The following is a 23,115-nucleotide window of genomic DNA, read 5'->3' as shown; positions in this document are numbered from 1 at the left end:
CCACCTCCCCCACGTCCCCATCCTAGGCGTGAAAAAGCCCCAAATCGACTACATCACTGCCTCATTCCGAGAACCTCCATTGCCGCCTCCATCTCTTCTACAATCAACCCACAAACATCTCTCTTCGAAGCCCGCAGTCGCAGGAGGAGGGCAATGGCGGAGGAAGCGTCTGCCAAGCGTCATTGTGGCCAGACGTCCGACCAGAGCGGCAACCTCGACGTCGTTCACATTCCCGGTCAGAAGCGCGAGTACACCGTAACCCTCAAAGGGGTTGAGCTCGACGGCAAGGAGACGATGGAGGTCGTCTGCACCAGCGAACCAGACAAGGCCGACGAGATGATCTTTTGAATCAGGAGGAGCGCATGCGGCTCGTATCCCCACATCATCGGCGTTGATGTGGAGTTTACCAAAGATGATGAACCTCCGCAGATGGCAGCAGTTCTACAGTTCTGCGTGGAGGGTCTCTGCCTCGTGTACCACATTGCTGCGGCCACAAAATGGTGAAAAATCCTACTCATTCACCCTCTTCCATTCATCAATACTGCTCCCTCAAAATTTCATTAGACTAGTTTCATACTAGATGTACTAGTGTAGTTTGTGAAAATGGATGCACTGGTGCAGTTCCTCAAAGTAGATGCACTAGAATATATTTTGAACCTAGTGCACTTGAATAGTATCTGAAACTGTTGCACAAGATTAATTTGTGAGCTTGATGTACCAGTGCAGTTTCTCATCTTGATTCATTAGTCTAGTTTCTGAACATGATGTAGTGAAGTAGTTTCTGAACTTGGTCTGGTGTTATTTTCACCACCAAAAAAACTTAAGAACTTGGTGAAGCAGAGGTATATGTTATTTTATTCAACAAAATAAAACTAAACTGGCACTCAGAAAGCAAATAGATCATTGACTCAACTATATATTCCAAAAAGTAAAATAACATGGTGTCCTTGATTTTAATTTCAGAACTTTGTGTACTAGTTTCTGAACTACATTCATCCATGACTTATACTGTATAAGCATCTACTCCATGCATTATTCACTTGTAAACCGTAAAAAACAGATGATTAAATCTTGAAAATAAACACTAGTACTCCATGTATTCATCACTTGTCTCTCCCCTAGCAGGCCAAAGCGCCTCAAAGAGTTCCTACAGGAGGAGAAGTTGTTCACCTTTGCCAGTTTCAGCATTAAAAATGACAGGGACAAGTTGAAGATGTCTGGTTTGGAGATAAACCCCAACAAGCACATCGACATTCAGCGCAACTGGAGAGTTCCATACAACGGAAAACCGTATGACTCCTTGGCTGATGTTGCAGCCAGCGTCATCCTCCCATTCTACAGCAAGATGAAGAACAAGATCGACAAGCAGGCAGACCATAAACTATGGGGGGTCAGCCCACTGCCAGATTACTTCATCGAGTACGCAGCAATAGATGCGTACGCTACCTACAAGTCGTGGAAGATAATCAACAACATCAAAAGAGGTCTGGAAATTTCAAAAGAGCAGGAAGAGGACCCCTACTACCACTGCCACTATGCGCGATGAGGAGACATCAAAATCTGCCTTCGTGTTGCTTGCGCTTGTGCTTGTCCTTTATCTTGTTGTTTGAAATTTGTAGTTTGCTTTTCTTGGGTTAAACCAGCTTGTATATGTCATGTGTGTCATAGTTGAACCTGTTTGTTTATGTCCAGTTTGTCAGGGTTGAACAAGTTTGCTTATGTAATCAAGTACATAGTTTGCTTATCTTGTTAAATAAGTTTGCTAGCTTCCTATTTTGTTTATCCATCAAAACAAAAATTCAAGTAAATTCTGAATGGAACTCTGTGGCTGCTCTTCAATACTCCCTCCGTAAACTAATATAAGAGCGTTTAGATCACTATTTTAGTAATCTAAACGCTCTTATATCAATTTACAAAGGGAGTACTAGTTATCAAAGGAACTAATCACAGAAGGTTGTGTCATGTGTAGTTTGGGTTCAGAATTGTATGGAAAAGAAAACAATAAGTACAATAAGAGCTAAACTCCATTAACCAAACCTACTAAAAAGGTCCCCCAACACCCCCAGCTTTATACTATAAAGCAACAGCACCAAGCATCCAATAACATTTCAAGACAGATTCAAGTTCAAGGAAGTCACAAATAACCGCTGGGGCAACAGCAAACCAAGCCCCAAACATAACAAGTTCATTTCACATCGATACATGGCCCATTTACTGAACCTAGATATATATATATATATATATATATATATATATATATATATATATATATATATATATATATATATATATATAGGTACGGTAATACACGGCAAGTACTCGGAAACAAGAGCTAACATACCAAGTTCATTTCACATGGTATTCTCCTTGTTCAGGTATGACGTGGTCAAGAAAGAATCCCGCCAATTCCTCTTGAATTTCTCGTATGCGATCATGTGGTAGGAGTTCATCCCGCATCTGCCAGATCTAATTTAAAGAAGGGGTCAATACATATATATGAATGCCACTCAACACAATTGATGGTAATATATAAAATAAAATTGTGAATATTGTTTACGTACTTCAAATTTTTTCTCATAGGAGGCCCGTTCAGAGGTATAGTAGCGAATGAACTCGCATACGTAATATCCACATAAATGAGTGTTGGGTTCCTGCAACAAGCACTTTACGAGAATAGAGTTCAATCAAATTGATAAGCAAGCATGATAATGGTATTGATGAAACTAGAATCAATGAGAGATGCGCGAAACTAGCTTGTACTACTTACTTTGGGGTGTGTAAATCGCAGCTCCTTCTTCAGACCCGGAACCTTAGCGGTGAACGTTTTCCAAACCCTGGCAGGCAAAGAAAATGATTACTTGATATCAGGAAATGAATAAAAGTTGCCGATATGGTCCCGGTATTGATTAAACTTACTTCTGGAGCATTGCAGTCATGTCCGCATAATACTTGGGATCTTTACAGAGCGAGTCTAAGACAATTACTAATGCCCCGTCAAGGTTAATTGATAGCAGAATATAGTGGAAGCTGCGCACGCATAACTCATCAATTACATTACTTAACCACGAGTAAGCGGAACCGAATATGCAGAAGACAGTAACACTCACTTGAAGTTGTAAGGAAAGAGTATTTCCCTTTTATTTTGATGTGTAAGGAACGTTTGTAGTAAGTTGTTCTCGGTATCTTCAGCCGCCTTTCGTACCGACCATTCATTTACGGTATTTGGGCTAATGAACCCAACGTCGAAGATTCCTATTTTTTTTGCATTCGACCATCTTCAATCTGCATAATATAGTGAGGATAATTATATATACATGCAATGAACGAGCTGAGCTAGAGACTTAATTATAGAAGTAATACTTACAGATAGTAGCAAGTCATGAGTTGTTTGTCGAGGGCGTTTTGATTGTATAATTGAAATAACTCCACAAATTCAACAGGCAGCAGGTCGATTCCAGGGAAGTCATGCTCTTTTTTAATTCCGACTAACAAATGTCTTTCCCAGACTTCCTGTAGGTTTCCATGTACCAATCATGCAATTTTTGCATCATCGTTGTTAGATGAGGATGATCAGGTTTGACGAGAGGCTTCCCATGCTCGTATCTAAAGACGTCTACTACCTCAGCCGTTTCAAACTGTACATCATTGGGCAGGTAATCATCAAGATTAGTACCGGGCAGTAGCATCGGATGATTAGCGATATCGCTAGACACCTTGAGCGGGGGGCACGATTGCTTCTCCTGTTCGCCGTGCTGGGGAATTGTTTTCCCACTTCTTCGTTTTTTCGCTCTTGCAGCACTGGAAGTACTTCCCGACTGCTGCGCTTTAGCATGTGTCTTAGTAGTTATGCGGACATAGTTGGAATCCGGTGGAGGCGATGGTGGTCGCTTCAGGGCATTGATAGTGCGCTTCACTTTCACCGGATCTACCTTCTCCTTCGGAGGTGGAGTTTTCTTTGCAAAATGGTCCCTTAGTTGGGCACGACATATGTCCTCATTTTCCTGCTCGGTCCTCTCATATGGTAACTTTCCAGAGGCTTGAGAGATGGACCGTATCTGAATTGGCTCCCGCCTCTGCTTGTACTGCTAGCCGCCAGAGCGGCGGCGCCTCTCTTCCATCGTTGCTGATGAGGCAGAGAAATCTGATGCACCGAAGGAGCCGGAGCGACGGCGTTTGTCTTCCGCCATTGCTGACGAGGCTGAGGAGGAGGCGGACTGCTCCGACGCGCCGGAGTAGGCGAAGGAGGAGGCGGAGTGCCCTCACGTGTCGGAGGAGCCGGAGAAGGAGGCGGAGTGCCCTGATCACTCGCCGGAGGAGGAGGAGGCGGAGTGCCCTGACTCGCCGGAGGAGGAGCAGGAAGCAGAGGCATCCAGTTTGGATGCTTGATGTACTCCTTCTGCCATAGACATGTACTCCTCAGAGCATGAACCAGCCAATTCTCCCCTTCACCTGTAGACGCCTCGAAAGTGAGGTTCCGGCATTTCGTCATAAGCTCGCAATGTCGAGCCTCCGTGATAGTATCCATGGGGTAGCTAGTAGACGTGAAGTCAGGATGAACGGGCTCCGTGGAAGCCACGCTGCTTCTCCGCTGAGATGGCGCCGGGGTAGCTTCTGGGGTAGCTTCGTGCCGCTGAGATGGTTGGTCGACAGCTCGCTTGCTCTCAGCTTCCTCTAGCTTTTGTAGTCTTGCATTGAGCTTCTACATGTCGCTCAGCTCCTCTTTCCTCTTTCTCTCCTGGCTTTTGTAACCGCCTGCGTCGAGAAACCCAAACTTCCACAGAACGGAGCCTGGTGTGCCTCGTGTTCGTCCAGGTTGCTCAGCATTCCCTAGGGCCTTAGTCAGCTCGTCCTTTTCTCTGTCAGGAATGAACGTCCCTTCCTGCGCTGAGGTGATATACTTCTGAAGCTTCGTGATGGGTATTTCAAGTTGCCGAGGCGAGGTTTAAAGATGCTCACCGCCGTGCGTGAGTAATTCCATCATAGGCTTGCTGGATGGTAATGGGTTGGATGAGATTTATCATGTAGTCGAGTTAGTTTTGTTAGGGTTTGATCCCTAGTATCCATTATGTTCCGAGATTGATGTTGCTATGACTTTGCTATGCTTAATGCTTGTCACTAGGGCCCGAGTGCCATGATTTCGGATCTGAACCTATTATGTTTTCATGAATATATGTGAGTTCTTGATCCTATCTTGCAAGTCTATAGTCACCTATTATGTGTTATGATCCGTTAACCCCGAAGTGACAATAATCGGGATACTTACCGGTGATGACTGTAGTTTGAGGAGTTCATGTATTCCTGGTACTCTATTAAAAGGAGGCCTTAATATCCCTTAGTTTCCAATAGGACCCCGTTGCCACGGGAGGGTAGGACAAAAGATGTCATGCAATTTCTTTTCCATAAGCACGTATGACTATATTCTGAATACATTCCAACATTATATTGATGAACTGGAGCTAGTTCTGTGTCACCCTATGTTATAACTATTGCATGAGGAATCGCATCCGACATAATTATCCATCACTGATCCATTGCCTATGAGCTTTTCATATATTGATCTTTGCTTAGTTACTTTTCTGTTGCCACTATTACAATCACTACAAAACTGCTACCGTCACTTTTGCCACCGTTACCGCTACTATCATATTACTTTGCTACTACATACTTTGCTGCAGATATTAAGTTTCCAGGTGTGGTTGAATTGACAACTCAACTGCTAATACTTGAGAATATTCTTTGGCTCCCCTTGTGTCGAATCAATAAATTTGGGTTGAATACTCTACCCTCGAGAACTGTTGTGATCCCCTATACTTGTGGGTTATTAAGACTATTTTCTGGCGCCGTTGCTGGGGAGCATAGCTCTATTCTCTGAGTCACTTGGGATTTATATCTGTTGATCACTATGAAGAACTTGAAAGATAAAAGAACCAATATTTTCCCTCAACTACGAGGGGAGGTAAGGAACTACCATCTAGCTCATCACTATTCACCTTCTGTTTTGAGTAAACTTGCGACACCTACTCTTGCTATTCATTCTGATATGTCGCATGTTATTGATGATGCCACTTCTGCTTTGCATGATACTTATGATGAAACAACTTCTATGCTTGATAATACTGTGTCATTAGGTGAATTTCTTGATGAACAACTTGCTAGGGTTAGAGAGAATGAAATTATTGAAACTGATAATATTGATGAAAGTGATGATGAAGATTCTCCCCCTAGATATGAATTGCCTGTTGTGCCTGAGGGTTATGTTATGGATGAAGAAACTGCTAGAGACTTCTTAGATTGCAATGATAGATCTGATCTTAAGAAATTATTAGCTCAGCTTAAAGAAAAGTATTTGAATGCTAGAATGAAATATGACCCTACTTTTGCTACTTCACCTATCTTTATTTCCGATAAGGATTATGATTTCTCTGTCGATCCTGAGTTAATTACTTTGGTTGATTCTGATCCTTTCTATGGCTATGAATCTGAAACTGTTGTGACACATCTTACTAAATTAAATGATATAGCCACCCTATTCACTAATGATGAGAAAGCTCGCTATTACTTTATCCTTAAGTTATTCTCGTTCTCTTTAAAGGGTGATGCTAAAACATGGTTTAATTCTCTTGATCCTGGTTGTGTGCGTAGTCCCCAGGATATGATTTATTATTTCTCTGCTAAATATTTTCCCGCTTGTCGTGGGATTGTCACGGCAGATGTCCTAGTGTGAGGACTTCAAATGTTTTCTATACATTGTATACATACATATACTAATTGCTATATATTGGATCAAATGTCAAAATTCCTCAACTTTTTTCTATTCCTTGTATACATACATCTATATATACTAATTTCGATATATTAGATCAAAATGTCAAAATTCCAATACATACATTATACAAAATTAAGAAAATGTGTGTGTGTGTGTGTGTGTTCATGCATGCATATGTGTGTGGGGGGGCACGTCCATGGTGGCAGGGGCGAGGGAGAGGGGGGAGAGGGAGCAAGCTCACATCGGTGCGACGGCGATGCGAGGCGAGTCAGGGGCGGCGATGGCGTCGAGGCGGCGACCGGCGATGAGGGCGGCGACGGGCGCGACGACGGAGGCGGCGATGACGTACGGGCGTGAGGACGTACGGGGGCGGCGACGGCGACGACGGCGGCGACGGGGGGCGGCGACCGGCGCGGGAACGGGCGCGGCGATGGGCGTGGCGACGAGGGCGGCGACGGCGAGGTTCGATCGGAGAGGAGAGGACTGGGAGATGAGAAAATAGAGGAGGAAGAAAGTTAGTATATATAGTACCCCCTATAGTACCGGTTGGAGCCACCAACCGATACTATAGGCCAAATTTCGCTAGCCGAAGCGGCGGGAAGCCCACCCCTTTAGCACCGGGTCGTGGCATCAACCGGTACTATAGGGGGGCCTATAGTACCGGTTGGTTCCACGACCCGGTGCTAAAGGGGTGGCGCTGGCACCAGCCGTGCGCAAACTTTAGTCCCACCTCGCTAGCCGAGGAGCTATCGCACTGGTTTATAAGCCCCAGTGCGGTAGCTCTCTCGAGCTCCTCTCTGAGCAGGCTTTCGGGCCTAACTCTGCCACTCTGCCCTGTGGGCTTACTGGGCCTAGCAGGCCTGCATCCTGGCCCAACTGCAGGTTGGGTTTCTAGTCAGATGCAGGCCGCTGTGGCCCTGTAGGCGGACTTTTTTTGTTTTTATTTTTCTTTTCTGCCTTATTTCTTTTCTTTTATTTGTTTGTGAGTTGTTTTTTTTGTTGTATTTAGAGTTTCTTTGTGAATTTTTTTGCTTTAGGTACACAATATTACAAACTATTTGTTAGTGCGAGTAGTTTTCAAATTTGAATAGTATATTTTGAATCATTTGAAATTTATGTGAATGACTAGTTCGTGAATAACTTAATTTTAAATATAGAGTTTTCACTTATTCTTTTTTCTTATGTTTAATATTAGTGTGTTTAATTCTGCCTTATTTCTTTTCTTTTATTTGTTTGTGAGTTGTTTTTTGTTGTATTTAGAGTTTCTTTGTGAATTTTTTTGCTTTAGGTACACAATATTACAAACTTTCTGTTAGTGCGAGTAGTTTTCAAATTTGATAGTATAATTTGAATCATTTGAAATTTATGTGAATGACTAGTTCGTGAATAACTTAATTTTAAAAATAGAATTTTCACTTATTCTTTGTTCTTATGTTTAATATTAGTGTGTTTAATCATTATAATCAATTTGACAATACTTAGCTTACTTAAATCATTTGTAGTGCTTTTCAATTTCTGGGTCATTTAGCTCAAAACAAATCATTAAATGCATGAAAAATAGCAAATGAAGGCAGAAATGGTTGAAAGATGATGGCATGGCTTTGAATGGTGCATACTGAATGCACAAAAAGTCTGGAGTTGTATAATAATTTTAGAAGAATGAAATGCCTTTGTAACAGACGTGTTTTCGTCCGAAACCCTGACACTTCGAAAGAGATTGTCCAGTTTGTACATGAATTGCATCCAGTTTTTGCCGTATCCCTCTCTACTTTTTTGCACATTCTATGTGGGTGAAATGATGACAATGCCAAGTTTCAACTTTTTCAGAGTTCATTTGTAGTGCTTTTCAATTTCAGGGTCATTTAGCTCAAAACAAATCATTAAATGCATGAAAAATAGCAAATGAAGGCAGAAATGGTTGAAAGTTGATGGCATGGCTTTGAATGGTGCATGCTGAATGCACAAAAAGTCTGGAGTTGTAATAAGTTTAGAAAAATGAAATGCCTTTGTAACAGACAGGTTTTTGTCCGAAACCCTGACACTTCGATAGAGATTGTCTAGTTTGTACATGAAGTGCATCCAGTTTTTGCCATAACCCTCTCTACTTCTTTGCACATTCTATGTGGGTGAAATGATGATACCATGCCAAGTTTATACTTTTTTAGAGTTCATTTGTAGTGCTTTTCAATTTCAGGGTCATTTAGCTCAAAATAAATCATTAGATGCATGAAAAATAGCAAATGAAGGCAGAAATGGTTGAAAGTTGATGGCATGGCTTTGAATGGTGCATGTTGAATGCACAAACAGTCTGGAGTTGTAATAAGCTTAGAAAAATGAAATGCCTTTGTAATAGACGGGTTTTCGTCCGAAACCCTGACACTTCGATAGAGATTGTCCAGTTTGTACATGAAGTGCATCCAGTTCTTGCCGTAACCCTCTCTACTTTTTTGCACATTCTATCTGGGTGAAATGATGATACTATGCCAAGTTTCGACTTTTTAGAGTTCATTTGTAGTGCTTTTTAATTTCAGGGTCATTTAGCTCAAAACAAATCATTAAATGCATGAAAAATAGCAAATGAAGGCAGAAATGGTTGAAAGTTGATGGCATGGCTTTGAATGGTGCATGCTGAATGCACAAAAAGTCTAGAGTTGTAATAAGCTTAGAAAAATGAAATGCCTTTGTAACAGACGTGTTTTCGTCCGAAACCCTCACACTTCGATAGAGATTGTCCAGTTTGTACATGAAGTGCATCCAGTTCTTGCCGTAACCCTCTCTACTTTTTTGCACATTGTATCTGGGTGAAATGATGATACATGCCAAGTTTCGACTTTTTCAGAGTTCATTTGTAGTGCTTTTCAATTTGAGGGTCATTTAGCTCAAAACAAATCATTAAATGCATGAAAAATAGCAAATGAAGGAAGAAATGGTTGAAAGTTGATGGCATGGCTTTGAATGGTGCACGCTGAATGCACAAGAAGTCTGGAGTTGTAATAAGTTTAGAAAAATGAAATGCCTTTGTAACAGACGGTTTTTCGTCCGAAACCCTGACACTTCGATAGAGATTGTCCAGTTTGTACATGAAGTGCATCCAGTTCTTGCCGTAACCCTCTCTACTTTTTTGCACATTCTATCTGGGTGAAATGATGATACCATGCCAAGTTTCGACTTTTTCAGAGTTCATTTGTAGTGCTTTTCAATTTGAGGGTCATTTAGCTCAAAACAAATCATTAAATGCATGAAAAATTAAATGAAGGCAGAAATGGTTGAAAGTTGATGGCATGGCTTTGAATGGTGCATGCTGAATGCACAAAAAGTCTGGAGTTGTAATATGTTTAGAAAAATGAAATGCCTTTGTAACAGACAGGTTTTCGTCCGAAACCCTGACACTTCGATAGAGATTGTCCAGTTTGTACATGAAGTGCATCCAGTTTTTGCCATAACCCTCTCTACTTGTTTGCACATTCTATGTGGGTGAAATGATGATACCATGCCAAGTTTCGACTTTTTTAGAGTTCATTTGTAGTGCTTTTCAATTTCAGGGTCATTTAGCTCAAAACAAATCATTAAATGCATGAAAACTAGCAAATGAAGGCAGAAATGGTTGAAAGTTGATGGCATGGCTTTGAATGGTGCATGTTGAATGCACAAACAGTCTGGAGTTGTAATAAGCTTAGAAAAATGAAATGCCTTTGTAACAGACGGGTTTTCGTCCGAAACCCTGACACTTCGATAGAGATTGTCCAGTTTGTACATGAAGTGCATCCAGTTCTTGCCGTAACCCTCTCTACTTTTTTGCACATTCTATCTGGGTGAAATGATGATACCATGCCAAGTTTCGACTTTTTAGAGTTCATTTGTAGTGCTTTTTAATTTCAGGGTCATTTAGCTCAAAACAAATCATTAAATGCATGAAAAATAGCAAATGAAGGCAGAAATGGTTGAAAGTTGATGGCATGGCTTTGAATGGTGCATGCTGAATGCACAAAAAGTCTGGAGTTGTAATAAGCTTAGAAAAATGAAATGCCTTTGTAACAGACGGGTTTTCGTCCGAAACCCTGACACTTCGATAGAGATTGTCCAGTTTGTACATGAAGTGCATCCAGTTCTTGCCGTAACCCTCTCTACTTTTTTGCACATTCTATCTGGGTGAAATGATGATACATGCCAAGTTTCGACTTTTTCAGAGTTCATTTGTAGTGCTTTTCAATTTCAGGGTCATTTAGCTCAAAACAAATCATTAAATGCATGAAAAATAGCAAATGAAGGTAGAAATGGTTGAAAGTTGATGGCATGGCTTTGAATGGTGCATGCTGAATGCACAAGAAGTCTGGAGTTGTAATAAGTTTAGAAAAATGAAATGCCTCTGTAACAGACGGGTTTTCGTCCGAAACCCTGACACTTCGATAGAGATTGTCCAGTTTGTACATGAAGTGCATCCAGTTCTTGCCGTAACCCTCTCTACTTTTTTGCACATTCTATCTGGGTGAAATGATGATACCATGCCAAGTTTCGACTTTTTCAGAGTTCATTTGTAGTGCTTTTCAATTTGAGGGTCATTTAGCTCAAAACAAATCATTAAATGCATGAAAAATTAAATGAAGGCAGAAATGGTTGAAAGTTAATCGCATGGCTTTGAGTGGTGCATGCTGAATGCACAAAAAGTCTGGAGTTGTAATAAGTTTAGAAAAATGAAATGCCTTTGTAACAGACGGGTTTTCGTCAGAAACCCTGATACTTTGATAGAGATTGTCCAGTTTGTACATGAAGTGCATCCAGTTTTTGCCGTAACCCTCTTTACTTTTTTGCACATTCTATCTGGGTGAAATGATGATACCATGCCAAGTTTCGACTTTTTCATAGTTCATTTGTAGTGCTTTTCATTTTCAGGGTCATTTAGCTCAAAACAAATCATTAAATGCATGAAAAATAGCAAATGACGGCAGAAATGGTTGAAAGTTGATGGCATATCTTTGAATGGTGCATACTGAATGCACAAAAAGTCTGGACTTGTAATAAGTTTAGAAAAGTGAAATGCCTTTGTAACAGACGGGTTTTCGTCCGAAATCCTAACACTTCCACAGAAATACATAAAAGTACTTTGATCATCAATGATCTTTTTGTGAACAATCTGAATTGTCCATAAGACTCATATTGCGGCCACAAATTCTACACATAGAGTTCAATGAAGACCAAGTGCTTGTGATAGTTTGAGAAGTAACATATTTAAGATGGTAAAAACCTTGTTAGGGGAGCGAGGTGGGACTAAAAACAGCCTGCCACAACCTCTTTAGTACCGGTTCGTCGTACGAACTGGCACTAAAGGGTGATGGTGGGGCCATAGCCTGACCGCAGCCTGCCACAGCTTCATTAGTACCGGTTCGTGGCACGAACCGGTGCCAAAGGTTCGCCACAAACCGGTACTAATGAGAGCCGGGCCATTAGTACCGGCTCAGTTACGAACCGGCACTAATGTGTCAAACATTAGGCCTGTTTTCTACTAGTGACCTCTTCCCTGATGTCTACTATGCAACCTTCTCTTGTAGACGTTGTTGGGCCTCCAAGTGCAGAGGTTTGTAGGACAGTAGCAATTTTCCATCAAGTGGGTGACCTCAGGTTTATCAATCCGTGGGAGGCGTAGGATGAAGATGGTCTCTCTCAAGCAACCCTCCAACCAAATAACAAAGAGTCTCTTGTGTACCCAACACACCCAATACAATGGTAAGTTGTACTAGCAAAAGAGCCCGTGCGTTGCAACGGGAAAAGAACATAACGCACGGCCCTAACCCAATAACCATGACTAAGACCCCAATAAATATTGCCGAGGCATCTCTCTCGGCATTAGATGAGAATCTGCTTTATTTTCATGCAATATTTTGTCGAGGTGTACAGGCACGGTTATCAACGGTTTCTTCTGTCTCCAATTTGGCTTTAATGGGGTGTTCATTGTAATTCGGGTCGGTGTCGATACCAAAGAAAGATGGACCGTGCGCTATTGATTAAGGTTGCACCCTAAATAGCATTTTAGAAATACTTAACAGGTAAAATAACATCATATTCATATTCTACATATTTTTCTAATCAAATTTAATATATAACATGTTAAAATTGAAGCTAAGGTTTAAAAGATATGTGTATTTTGATAAAGTATTATTTGTTCTAGATGGACTGTGGGTTAATTATAGAAAAAGGCAAAAAAGGTTCGTTTTCTCACTTAAATGATATAGCGGGTTAATTACCTGAAAACAAAGGGGGTTTTCTACAAAAAATGCTACTGCTGAACGGGCAAAAGCAACGCATACTTTATTAATATAGCAAACATGCCCGTGCATTGCAACGGGAGAAAAAAAATCATAATTTCGAATGGCAATGATCACATTTTACTACATTATCGATATACACTATCACTCTTATTTTTTTAAAAACATGAACAATTTTCAAAAATTATGAACATTTTTTTAAACTCATGAGCATATTTGAAATTGTGAACTTTTTTAAATTCATGAACATTTTGTAAAATCAAGAACGTTTTCCGAATTCATGAACATATTATACTATTTGCAAACATTCTGTTTAATCGGCGAACATTTCTAGAACCGACTACCATTTTTTGGAGATTTGATGAAACAATTTTCTAAATTAATGAACATTTTTTGAACTGCATGATCTTTTTTGAATCAGTGTATATTTTGTGAACCAATAAACTATATATTTGAATTTATGTACAGTTTTATTTTATGCTATTTTTTAATACATGATTATTTTTTGAATTGGCGAAATTTTGTGAAATTTTAAACCATTTTTTAATACATGAACTTTTTTAAAAACTCATTAATGTATGTTTATTTCCCGGACATTTATTAGAAAATTTGCTAATATTTTTGAAAAATCACAAACAATTTCTGAAGCCGCAAACATTTATGAATTATGAAATTGTACAGTTTTAAATTTTGGAAACTTTTTATATTCATAAATTATTTAAAGTAGAAAAAAACAATGACGGAAAAGAAAAACCAATTTTTTTTCCGTTCAATCTATCATAGAGTTCGTACTAGAATAACACCTTAAGAGACATATCAACCAAGACCATAATGTCACCTAGATACTCCATTGTCACCTCAAGTATCCGTGGGCATGATTATACGATATGCATCACACAATCTCATAATCATCTATTCAACCAACACATAGAACTTCAAAGAGTGTCCCAAAGTTTCTACCGGAGAGTCAAACGTGCGCCAACCCCTATGCATAGGTTCCCAATGTCACGAAACCCGCAAGTTGATCACCAAAGCATACATCAAGTACTCACATGAATATCCCATTGTCACCACAGATAGACACGTGCAAGACATACATCAAGTGTTCTTAAAGACTCAATCAGATAAGATAACTTCAAAGGGAAAACTCAATTCATTACAAGAAGGGAGAGGGGGAAGAACATCATAAGATCCAACTATAGTAGCAAAGCCCGCGATACATCAAGATCATTACATCTCAAGAACACGAGAGAGAGAGAGATCAAACACATAGCTACTGGTACATACCCTCAGCCCCGAGGGAGAACTACTCCCTCCTCGTCATGGAAATCGCAGGGATGATGAAGATGGACACCGGAAATGGGTTCCCCCTCCGGCAGGGTGCCGGAAAGGGCTCCCGATTGGTTTTTGGTGGCTACAGAGGCTTGCGGCGGCGGAACTCCCGATCTAGGTTTCTTTCTGGAGGTTTCTGTATTTATAAGACCAGATGGCGTCGAGAACAAGTTGGAGGGACCCACGAGGGGGTCACAAGCCCACCAGGCGCGCCCAGGGGGGGTGGCCGCGCCTACCTGGCTTGTGATCTCCTCGGGACTCCCCTCTGGTATCTTTTCTTTCTGCTATTTTTGATATTTTCCTTAAAAACTCACAACGAAGGTTTTATTCCGTTTGGACTCCTTCTGATATTCCTATCTGAAAAAGGTTAAAAACATGGAAAAAACAGGAACTGGCACTGGGCTCTGGGTTAATAGGTTAGTCCCAAAAATAATATAAAATAGCATAATCATGCATATAAAACATACAAAGTTGATAATATAGTAGCATGGAATGATAAAAAATTATAGATACGTTGGAGACGTATCATGCCCCGACCTTGGCCGCTGCATCACCCGGCCCGTACCAGAAAATCGCGGCGCCTCTCCGCTGTTCAACAATTTTTGGTGAGTTCTTCTTCCTTTCCTCCATAGATCTGTTTAGGGTTCGCACGGGCTCCTCGAAGCTTCATGGTGTTCTTCCCCTGTTCTTCATTAAGGCCTATAGGATAGACTCCAAACGTGATATACTCTTATGCGGTAGTAATGATAATCCTTCTTTTGCCATCAGATCATCTCTTTTGTGTATAAAAACCCGATCTGGAACTTCATGAACTGCTCAAGCACCAACCTTTAGGTCTAAATATTTTCCTTTTCCTGTCATGCGGTAGATCTAAAATTCTAATGTGAAACTGTGAAACTTGTTCTTCCTCACTTAGTCATTTTTTGGCTTCAGATCTATACTCTGATTCTCCATCATTGGTATGTTTTGATGTGTTGGAGTGGTATCCATGATAGGAAATTTTTTTTGTCACCTCAAGAGTTGTGTTCAAATTACGTGATGCAATCTGTGTAAATTGAACTTGCACCATCGAGGCTGCAAGAAGTGCCTCCAGACAAGTTCAGTACACAGTTTTAGAGTGATAGACTCTAGGTTGACACTGAAATATTTCAATACTGCAAGTTCAGTAGATAGTTGTAGGCATTGAAATATTTCAGTACTGACCGGTTCACACTGAAAGATTTGAGTAGTGCAATTGCAGTACACACGGGTACACACTGAAATATTTCAGTAGTGCAATGCAATTTCAGTACACACGGGTAGACACTGAAAAATTTCAGTACTGCAGTTTCAGTACACGCACGCAACCCCTGAAATAATTCAATACTGCAGTTTCTGTACACGCACGTAACCCCTGAAATATTTCAGTGTAGAAGTTTCAGGACACGCGCGTAGCCACTGAAATATTTCTGGGGTGCTGTTTCAGTACAAGCAAGTAGCCGCTGAAATATTTCGGTAGTGCACTTTCAGTACACGCACGTATCCACTGAAATATTTCAGTGGTTCACTTTCAGTACACACACGTACCAACTAAAATATTTCAGTGGTGCTGTTTCAGTACACGCATGTAGCAACTGAAATATTTCAGTGGTGTTGTTTCGTTACACACACACGTAGCCACTGAAATATTTCAGTACCGCACTTTCAGTAGAGAGATGTAGACATTGAAATATTTCATTAGTGCCCTGTCAGTGATCTTGCATCAAAATATTTAGGGCTTCCTAATGATTCAAGAAAAAAACTAGACATAAGCAGTGAAATAATTTTAGCAGGGATGTTGGCTTACTCATGTTGCCGTGCTGTACAACCTTTTGCTTCACTTCCTGTAAGTGCTTCTTGCATGTGCTATGGCCTACATGCTGTTTACTCTCATCACAGCAGTGATTTTGCATCTTGCAAAGGTCTTATTAATTCAACATTGACTTCTATGAACTTTGTATTCAAATTTGTATCCTCCTACAGTTGTTGTGACAGATTTCCTTGGCATCTTCAAATTACCGTACTATCATTTTAACAATACCAACTGTATTCAATCTAAATTTTTCAGTTAGTTATATGCTACAGGTGGAATCATGGATAGGTTGCTGAAGATGCTGCGGCTCACAATAAAAATCCCTTGCTCAATCTCAACATTAGAAGCTGTTTTGCATTTCTAGTTGTCTCAGTATTTCATGTGATGTATTTGAATACCAGAAGTTGTTATGCATTAGAAGTTCACTCAGATAATCGTAGTACCTGCAATCTGTGATTTGTGTTATCTGTTTTGTATGTGTGGGATCAAAATCTAATACGGTTCTGATTCCTGTTTTCATGGCCTTGATGCTAAGTTAAGTACATGCTAGTCAGAGTGATCAGAGGGAAGGGTGGCGCTGGTGGGAAATATTTTAGGGTTTTATCGTCGTGATAACCCTAGAAAAATAATAAAAACATCGAAAATCAATGGAACTAGTCATGGATGCTTCTCATGTTGGTACAAGGGTGTAGAAAGAATATAGGTCCATTTGAAGCATGTCGAGAAAAAACCGTCCTTCCACACGGATCCTTACCTCCTACCCGTCGGACGCCGGTGAAGGAGGTGAATTTTTGGCCATGTTAAGAATGACACCAAATTTTTCCTTGTTGTGGGCATGGCCACCCCAGTGGATCAACAACGTGCGCTTGTCGCATCACCTCCGAGAAGTATTTTAAGCACTTAATCATACTAGAAAATCCATACAAATCCATACAAGAATCATACAAAGAAGTAGAAATTTTTGGGGTCCATTTACATCATGTCTGGCAAGTTTGTTTGTACGTGTTCTCCGTGTGTGTGAATGACATGTGGGATCCACATGTAAAAACCACATAGGCAAAAAAGAGGGAACTAAACTGCACGACGGAGTTTCGAACCAAGGGCATTAGTATGTGATCGTGAGGGTGTTAGCGCTAAGCTTATGATGCATTTTGATACAAATTACGTGTCCTCAGATTTAAGAAATTCATTTACCATATCTATCATGTGTAACCACTGCTGGTGTCCATGTGTCAGCAGTTTGAAGGGCGGCGCGGGGCAAACCGCACGCGAGGTGCACGGCGCGGGGCAAAGCCCACGCGTCCTCACTATGGAAGGCCCTGGTAGGTGAGACAAATCACCCCCCTCGACCCCTCGGTAACTCCAAGAGGCAGCCGCATTCATTTTCTTCCACAAATCGGGTAGAAAACCCTCGTCCTCTCCCACTCCAGCCATACCACCTCGTCCTCTCCCAAATCCTCCTCCCTTCCTCACCACTCCACTCCTCTCCTCCATTCCAACACGTCCCTCGTCCTCTCGTCGAACGCCGATGAAGCGTGGCCGTGAAGATGCGGTGGACGAGCCGGAGGCAACCATCGGTGGAGAGCAGTCTGCTGCCGTGGCTGCCGCCGCAGTTGCAGCGGTTGAGTCCGCCGTAGCGCTGATGGAGGCGGTGCAGCAACTGCTGTGCCTCCTCCCGCTGTCATCCCAGCCGGCGAGCTACCCGACGGCGAGCCTATGCTGGAGAAGGTCGATGTAGATCTGGACGAGCAGAAGGCGAGGCTGAAGCGCGAGCTCTATGACAAAATCGAGGAGGAGTTCTACAAGGGGAACGACGTGGAGGAAATAGAGTTCGAGATGGCTGTGGATCCCAGGAAGGGTAGCGACTACGACGAGGACGTCATCGACGAGCTATCTGAGGTACTAATCTGATTTTATTAGATTTATATTTCCTGTAAGTACTCTGTTTTTTCATGGCATTGGGAAGAATACCCCCATGTGTGTAACATCGAGGAGTATAATGAAGCCTTTTTTCTGATTCCAATCAGAATTACACCTGTAACAAGTATCAAGTATCATTAAACTAAGACACATCATGAATTCTTTCATGTGTTAATTATGTACTTCTTGTGCACTAATCTATCAATGCAACTATTCCACCGTCCATATTTATGCATGTCAAATTATTTGGGTGAATAATGTATGTGCATATACGCCTTATTTCCAGCAAGTAGATAGTTGTCATGTTACACGTCTGTACTTTTCAAACATTCTAATTAAGAGCAATGTAGCAGAATAGATTAACTGAGTTCTTCTTTGTGTACTAATTCACAGGAGGATGACGATGATGTGGGGTATGACATGGACCGCAGGCACAGCAAGAGCCGCTACATCATGAGGCAGCTGATTGCTGGAAAATTCAAGTACCGTTTCTATGGCAAGCTTGGCTGCCCCTTCTATGGCAAGGCGATCAAGGGCGGCATAGATGGCTTGATGTAGCATGCCGTCACCACTGGCAACTCGTACAGTAGGAAGCAAAAGGCCAGTACTCTGGCCAAACATGCGGCCTACGGGCGCTTCCTAAAGATTGTCAAAGTCAATGAGCCCTACTACATCCTGCCGCGCCGTCGCTGAACATGGGAGACAAGTGATGTGCTGCTAGACTGCTGCTGCTGCCCCAGGACTGCCGTGTCCTTTTATGTTATCGGTATTCGCTGGTCGACTCTAAAACTTATTGTCTATGGTATGTAAGAACTTATGTCCTATGGTCTATGGTGGGTGTGAACTTATGGTGTGCGGTGGTTAATCTGCCGTTTATCTAAGTGTTTGCTGCTAACCTGCTTAAGTTGTCTAAGTTGTTATTAGTACTATTTTGCTGATGCATGTTAGGCATTATACAATGGTAGATTCTAAGGGTGGCGCTTAGAAAAATAAACTGGGTTTTTCTGAAGCACCATTGCCTATTTGTACAGGGCAGACGCCTAGTTATGCGTCTACCCTGTACAAATAAGCACCGGTGCTTAAGAAAAGCCTGGTTTATCTCTCTAAACACCTCGCCTAATCACCTTGCATTGTACAAGGCCATAGCAACTCAAGTATCGTACGGTGGTCTATGTTATGTTAGCTGTGTTAATTCAACCGTTCTAGAATCGTATGGTGATGCATGCTAGGAACTCTACTACTATAAATATGGTAGTTATAGCTTGGCATGATTATGTTCAGTTTATAACTCAGGATGTTCCAGCCATATCTATGACCAGTTACAACTGAACTATGCATTAGTTTTTGCCAAAAGTAAAGCATGCAAATGATTGCCAATTCTACCTATTGCCAATTGAAGCTTTGTACTGAGGATGCATTAGTTATTGCAATAAGTAGAGGACGCTCATGTTTCCCAAAAGTGCATGTTTCCACTTTCTGGTAAGAACTGAACATGTATCAAATTATGCCAAAAGTAGAGCATGAGCATGAACATGTATCAATTGTTGCTTCCTATTTGTGTTTGAATGGGCTCAACATATCTGGTGATGGTTTAGGGTCTCTGCGTGACCGTGATGATAACTCTAGATGTTCCAGCCATATCTATGACCAGTTATAACTCAACTATGCATTAGTTCTTGCCAAAAGTAAAGCATGCAAATCATTGCCAATACAACCGTATTGCCAATTCAATTTTTGTACTGAGGATGCATTAGTTATAGAAGTAAGTAGAGGATGCTCATGATTGTCAAAGGTACATATATCCACTTTATGATAAGAACTGAACATGTATCAAATGATGCTAAAAGTAGAGCATGAGCAAGATCTTGTATCAATTGATCCTACCTATTTGTGTTTGAATGGGCTCAACATAGCTGCTCATGGCTCTGCGTGACCGTGATGATAACAAAAACATTTGTTTGCCTACGGTCTTGCTGTCAAATTTCAGTTTGAGGTCTTCGAGGCTTTCTCTGTTACAAAGACTTTTATCTGAAACTGACATTGCTGGCTTGTATGCAATGATGAAAACCGGGCCAATTAATCTGAAGACAATAATTAAAAGATGTATAACAAAATTAGCAGTCAACTAATATTAAAAAAAATTAAGTGGGTCATTTAACATATGATCCACTTATGACTTTAAGCACACAACCTAGTTGGTCGTGCATAAAATAAGCGCAGTTTAACAAGGGTATCCAATTGCTTAACCACGTGAAGTTGTGCAAAACCTATGAGGGTTCAACTACTAAAGGAGCGGCCGACAACGATTAAAAAAAGCTACGATCAGGAAATACCTTCTCTCGGAGACGGCGGCGCCGAGTTGATGGCCGCGGACAGTGCGTCGCAAACTAGAAGTGCCCCTATAGCGCGGTAGACGGCGGCAAGGATAAACGAAGGGAGCGGCGAGAAGAACACTGAAGTCCGACCTCTCATGGCGGTGGGCGGTAGCCGGCGACTCCTGTAATCCGTGTGAGCCCGACGTCTCCGATCTGATCTTGCAGCGGTCGTGGGAGCTGCGGATGGCACGACCGGGTTGTTAGAATGAGGCGCTGTAATCGTGGGATTTAGGGAGGGGTGGGCCGCGTGAGTTATGTGAGATTTCAATAATATCACAATGATATCCCAAAAAATCTAGAAAATATTGTCCTTGTTTTTTAAGTATTAAAAATGGTTTTTTCGTGTTGCATATGCCCAAAAATGCCATACGTGACAAAACTTGCAATAAATGTTGAAAATGGTCCACATTGTACTAATGACCGAAAAAATCCCGCATGTGACGTAACTTTCAAAATTTGTTGAAGATGGTTGAAACATGGCAAGTAGCCCTAACATGGCCATGACTTGTCATCCTGAAATGTTGGGTTGGTTTCATACAGGTGAGAAACCGAGCTAGTGCTCTCGGGGTGGTGACAGGCTATCCTCGAAAAGCGCATTTCAGAGACCCTACTTGCGTATACATGCACTAATGATCCCAATTTTGCTGCATCGCATCCCTTGACCACATAGAGCATGCACGCATAATATGCTTTTCATGTTGGGCAAAATTTGGAATGTTTACACATATACGGAACGAAAATGACCAGTAAACGGCTCTCGGGAGGTCTACCCCCCACCCCCCCCACACACACACAAATTAAACCGTGATTTTTTTCGACCTCCTCTAAATCACCTCTAATTTTGCACACTTGATATGTTGCACAAACATAGCTAGGTTTTCAAGGTTTATATATTTTTTATTTTCTTTGAATTTATTCTGCCCTGTAGACTAACTGATCGAAACATCGGTCTACACCTTAAGCGGGCATTGTAGGATACATTTTTTTTCAAATTTCTTTCATAGACATGCTTGGCACATCTATTTGAGCATCTAGAAAAAATTTGGGGTGATTTAGAGGTGGTGGAAAAAATCACATTTTCTACAAAAAATGGCTCAAGTGAGAGCAAATGGTCCCTCGTGTTTAAGCGTGATTTTTTCAACCTTCTCTAAATCACCTATAATTTTGCACACTTGATATGTTGCACAAACATAGCTAGATTTTCAAGGTTTTATAAATTTTTAATTTTTTTTGAATTTCTTCTACCTTGTAGACTGACTGATCTAAACAACGGTCTACACCTTAAGCGGGCATTGTAGGATACATTTTTGCCAAATTTCTCTCATAGACATGCTAGACACATCTATTTAAGCATGTAGAACAAATTTGCGGTGATTTGGATGTGGTGGAAAAACACATTTTTTACAAAAACTGGCTTAAGTGACGGTCCCTCGTGTTTTAGCGTGATTTTTTCAACTTCCTCTAAACCACCTCTAATTTTGCACACTTGATATGTTGCACAAACATAGCTAGGTTTTCAGATTTTATATTTTTTTTTGAATTTATTCTGCGCTATAGACTGACTGATCAAAACATCGGTCTACACCTTAAGCGGGCATTGTAGGATAATTTTTTTTTCAAATTTCTTTCATAGACATGCTTGGAACATCTATTTGAGCATCTAGAACAAATTTGGGGTGATTTGGAGGTGGTGGAAAAAATCACATTTTTTACAAAAAATGGCTTAAGTGGGACCAAATGGTCCCTCGTGTTTAAGCGTGATTTCTTAGACCTTCTCTAAATCACCTATAATTTTGCACACTTGATATGTTGCACAAAAATATCTAGGTTTTCAAGGTTTTATAATTTTTTATTTTTTTTGAATTTATTCTGCCCTGTAGACTGACTCATCAAAACAACGGTCTACATCTTAAGCGGGCATGTAGGATACATTTTTTTCCAAATTTCTCTCATAGACATGCTAGGCACATGTATTTAAGCATGTAGAACAAATTTGTGGTGATTTGGAGGTGGTGGAAAAAAAATCACATTTTATACAAAAACTGGCTTAAGTGAGACCAAATGGCCCCTCGTGTTTTAGCGTGATTTTTTTTGACCTCCTCTAAATCATCTCTAATTTTGCACACTTGATATGTTGCACAAACATAGCTAGGTTTTCAATGTTTTATATTTCTTAAATTTGTTTTGAATTTATTCTGCCTTGTAGACTAACTGATCAAAACAACGGTCTACACCTTAAGTGGGCATTGTAGGATATGTTTTTTTCAAATTGCTTTCATAGACATGTTTGGCTCATCTATTTGAGCATGTAGAATAAATTTTAGGTGATTTGGAGGTGGTGAAAAAATCACCTTTTTTCGACCACATCTAAATCACCTCAGTCTTTGCACACATGATCTGTAAATAACAATGTTTGTCACATGTATGTGACAATGTAAAACAAATTTGGTTTGATTTAGAGATGGTCTACAAATTAACTGCAATTTTTCAAATTTATTTTAAAATTAAAATTCAATGATGCAAGGTTTTACATGTTTTTTAATTGTTTTCAAACTTAAAGTTTTTACACATGTCCAAGAAAGCCAATGTGGCAAGGTTTTAAATGTTTTTAATTGTTATCAAACTTAAACT

At 40.8% G+C, this 23,115-nt stretch overlaps 1 protein-coding gene across 1 annotated transcript; it reads left to right on the top strand.

Annotated features, from left to right (window-relative positions):
• Positions 1-429: 429 nt before the first annotated feature.
• LOC109732383 (uncharacterized) lies at positions 430-1,546 on the top strand. The gene is made up of 2 exons (XM_020291559.1): positions 430-500; positions 1,126-1,546. Exons 1-2 carry the CDS (start codon positions 430-432, stop codon positions 1,544-1,546), a joined length of 492 nt encoding a protein of 163 aa, XP_020147148.1.
• The last annotated feature ends 21,569 nt before the right edge of the window (positions 1,547-23,115 follow it).

This window comes from Aegilops tauschii, chromosome 4 (assembly GCF_002575655.3).
Source record: "Aegilops tauschii subsp. strangulata cultivar AL8/78 chromosome 4, Aet v6.0, whole genome shotgun sequence".
NCBI classification, from domain to species: Eukaryota; Viridiplantae; Streptophyta; class Magnoliopsida; order Poales; family Poaceae; genus Aegilops; species Aegilops tauschii.
Note: the sequence above shows the minus strand (reverse complement) of the source record. Positions and strands in the feature narration are given on the sequence as shown.

Coding starts and splice junctions, on each gene's coding strand:
- LOC109732383 (XM_020291559.1), top strand. CDS start 430: ATGGCAGCAGTTCTACAGTTCTGCGTGGAGGGTCTCTGCCTCGTGTAC. Junction 501..1,125: donor ATTGCTGCGGCCACAAAATG/GTGAAAAATCCT, acceptor CTCCCCTAGCAG/GCCAAAGCGCCTCAAAGAGT.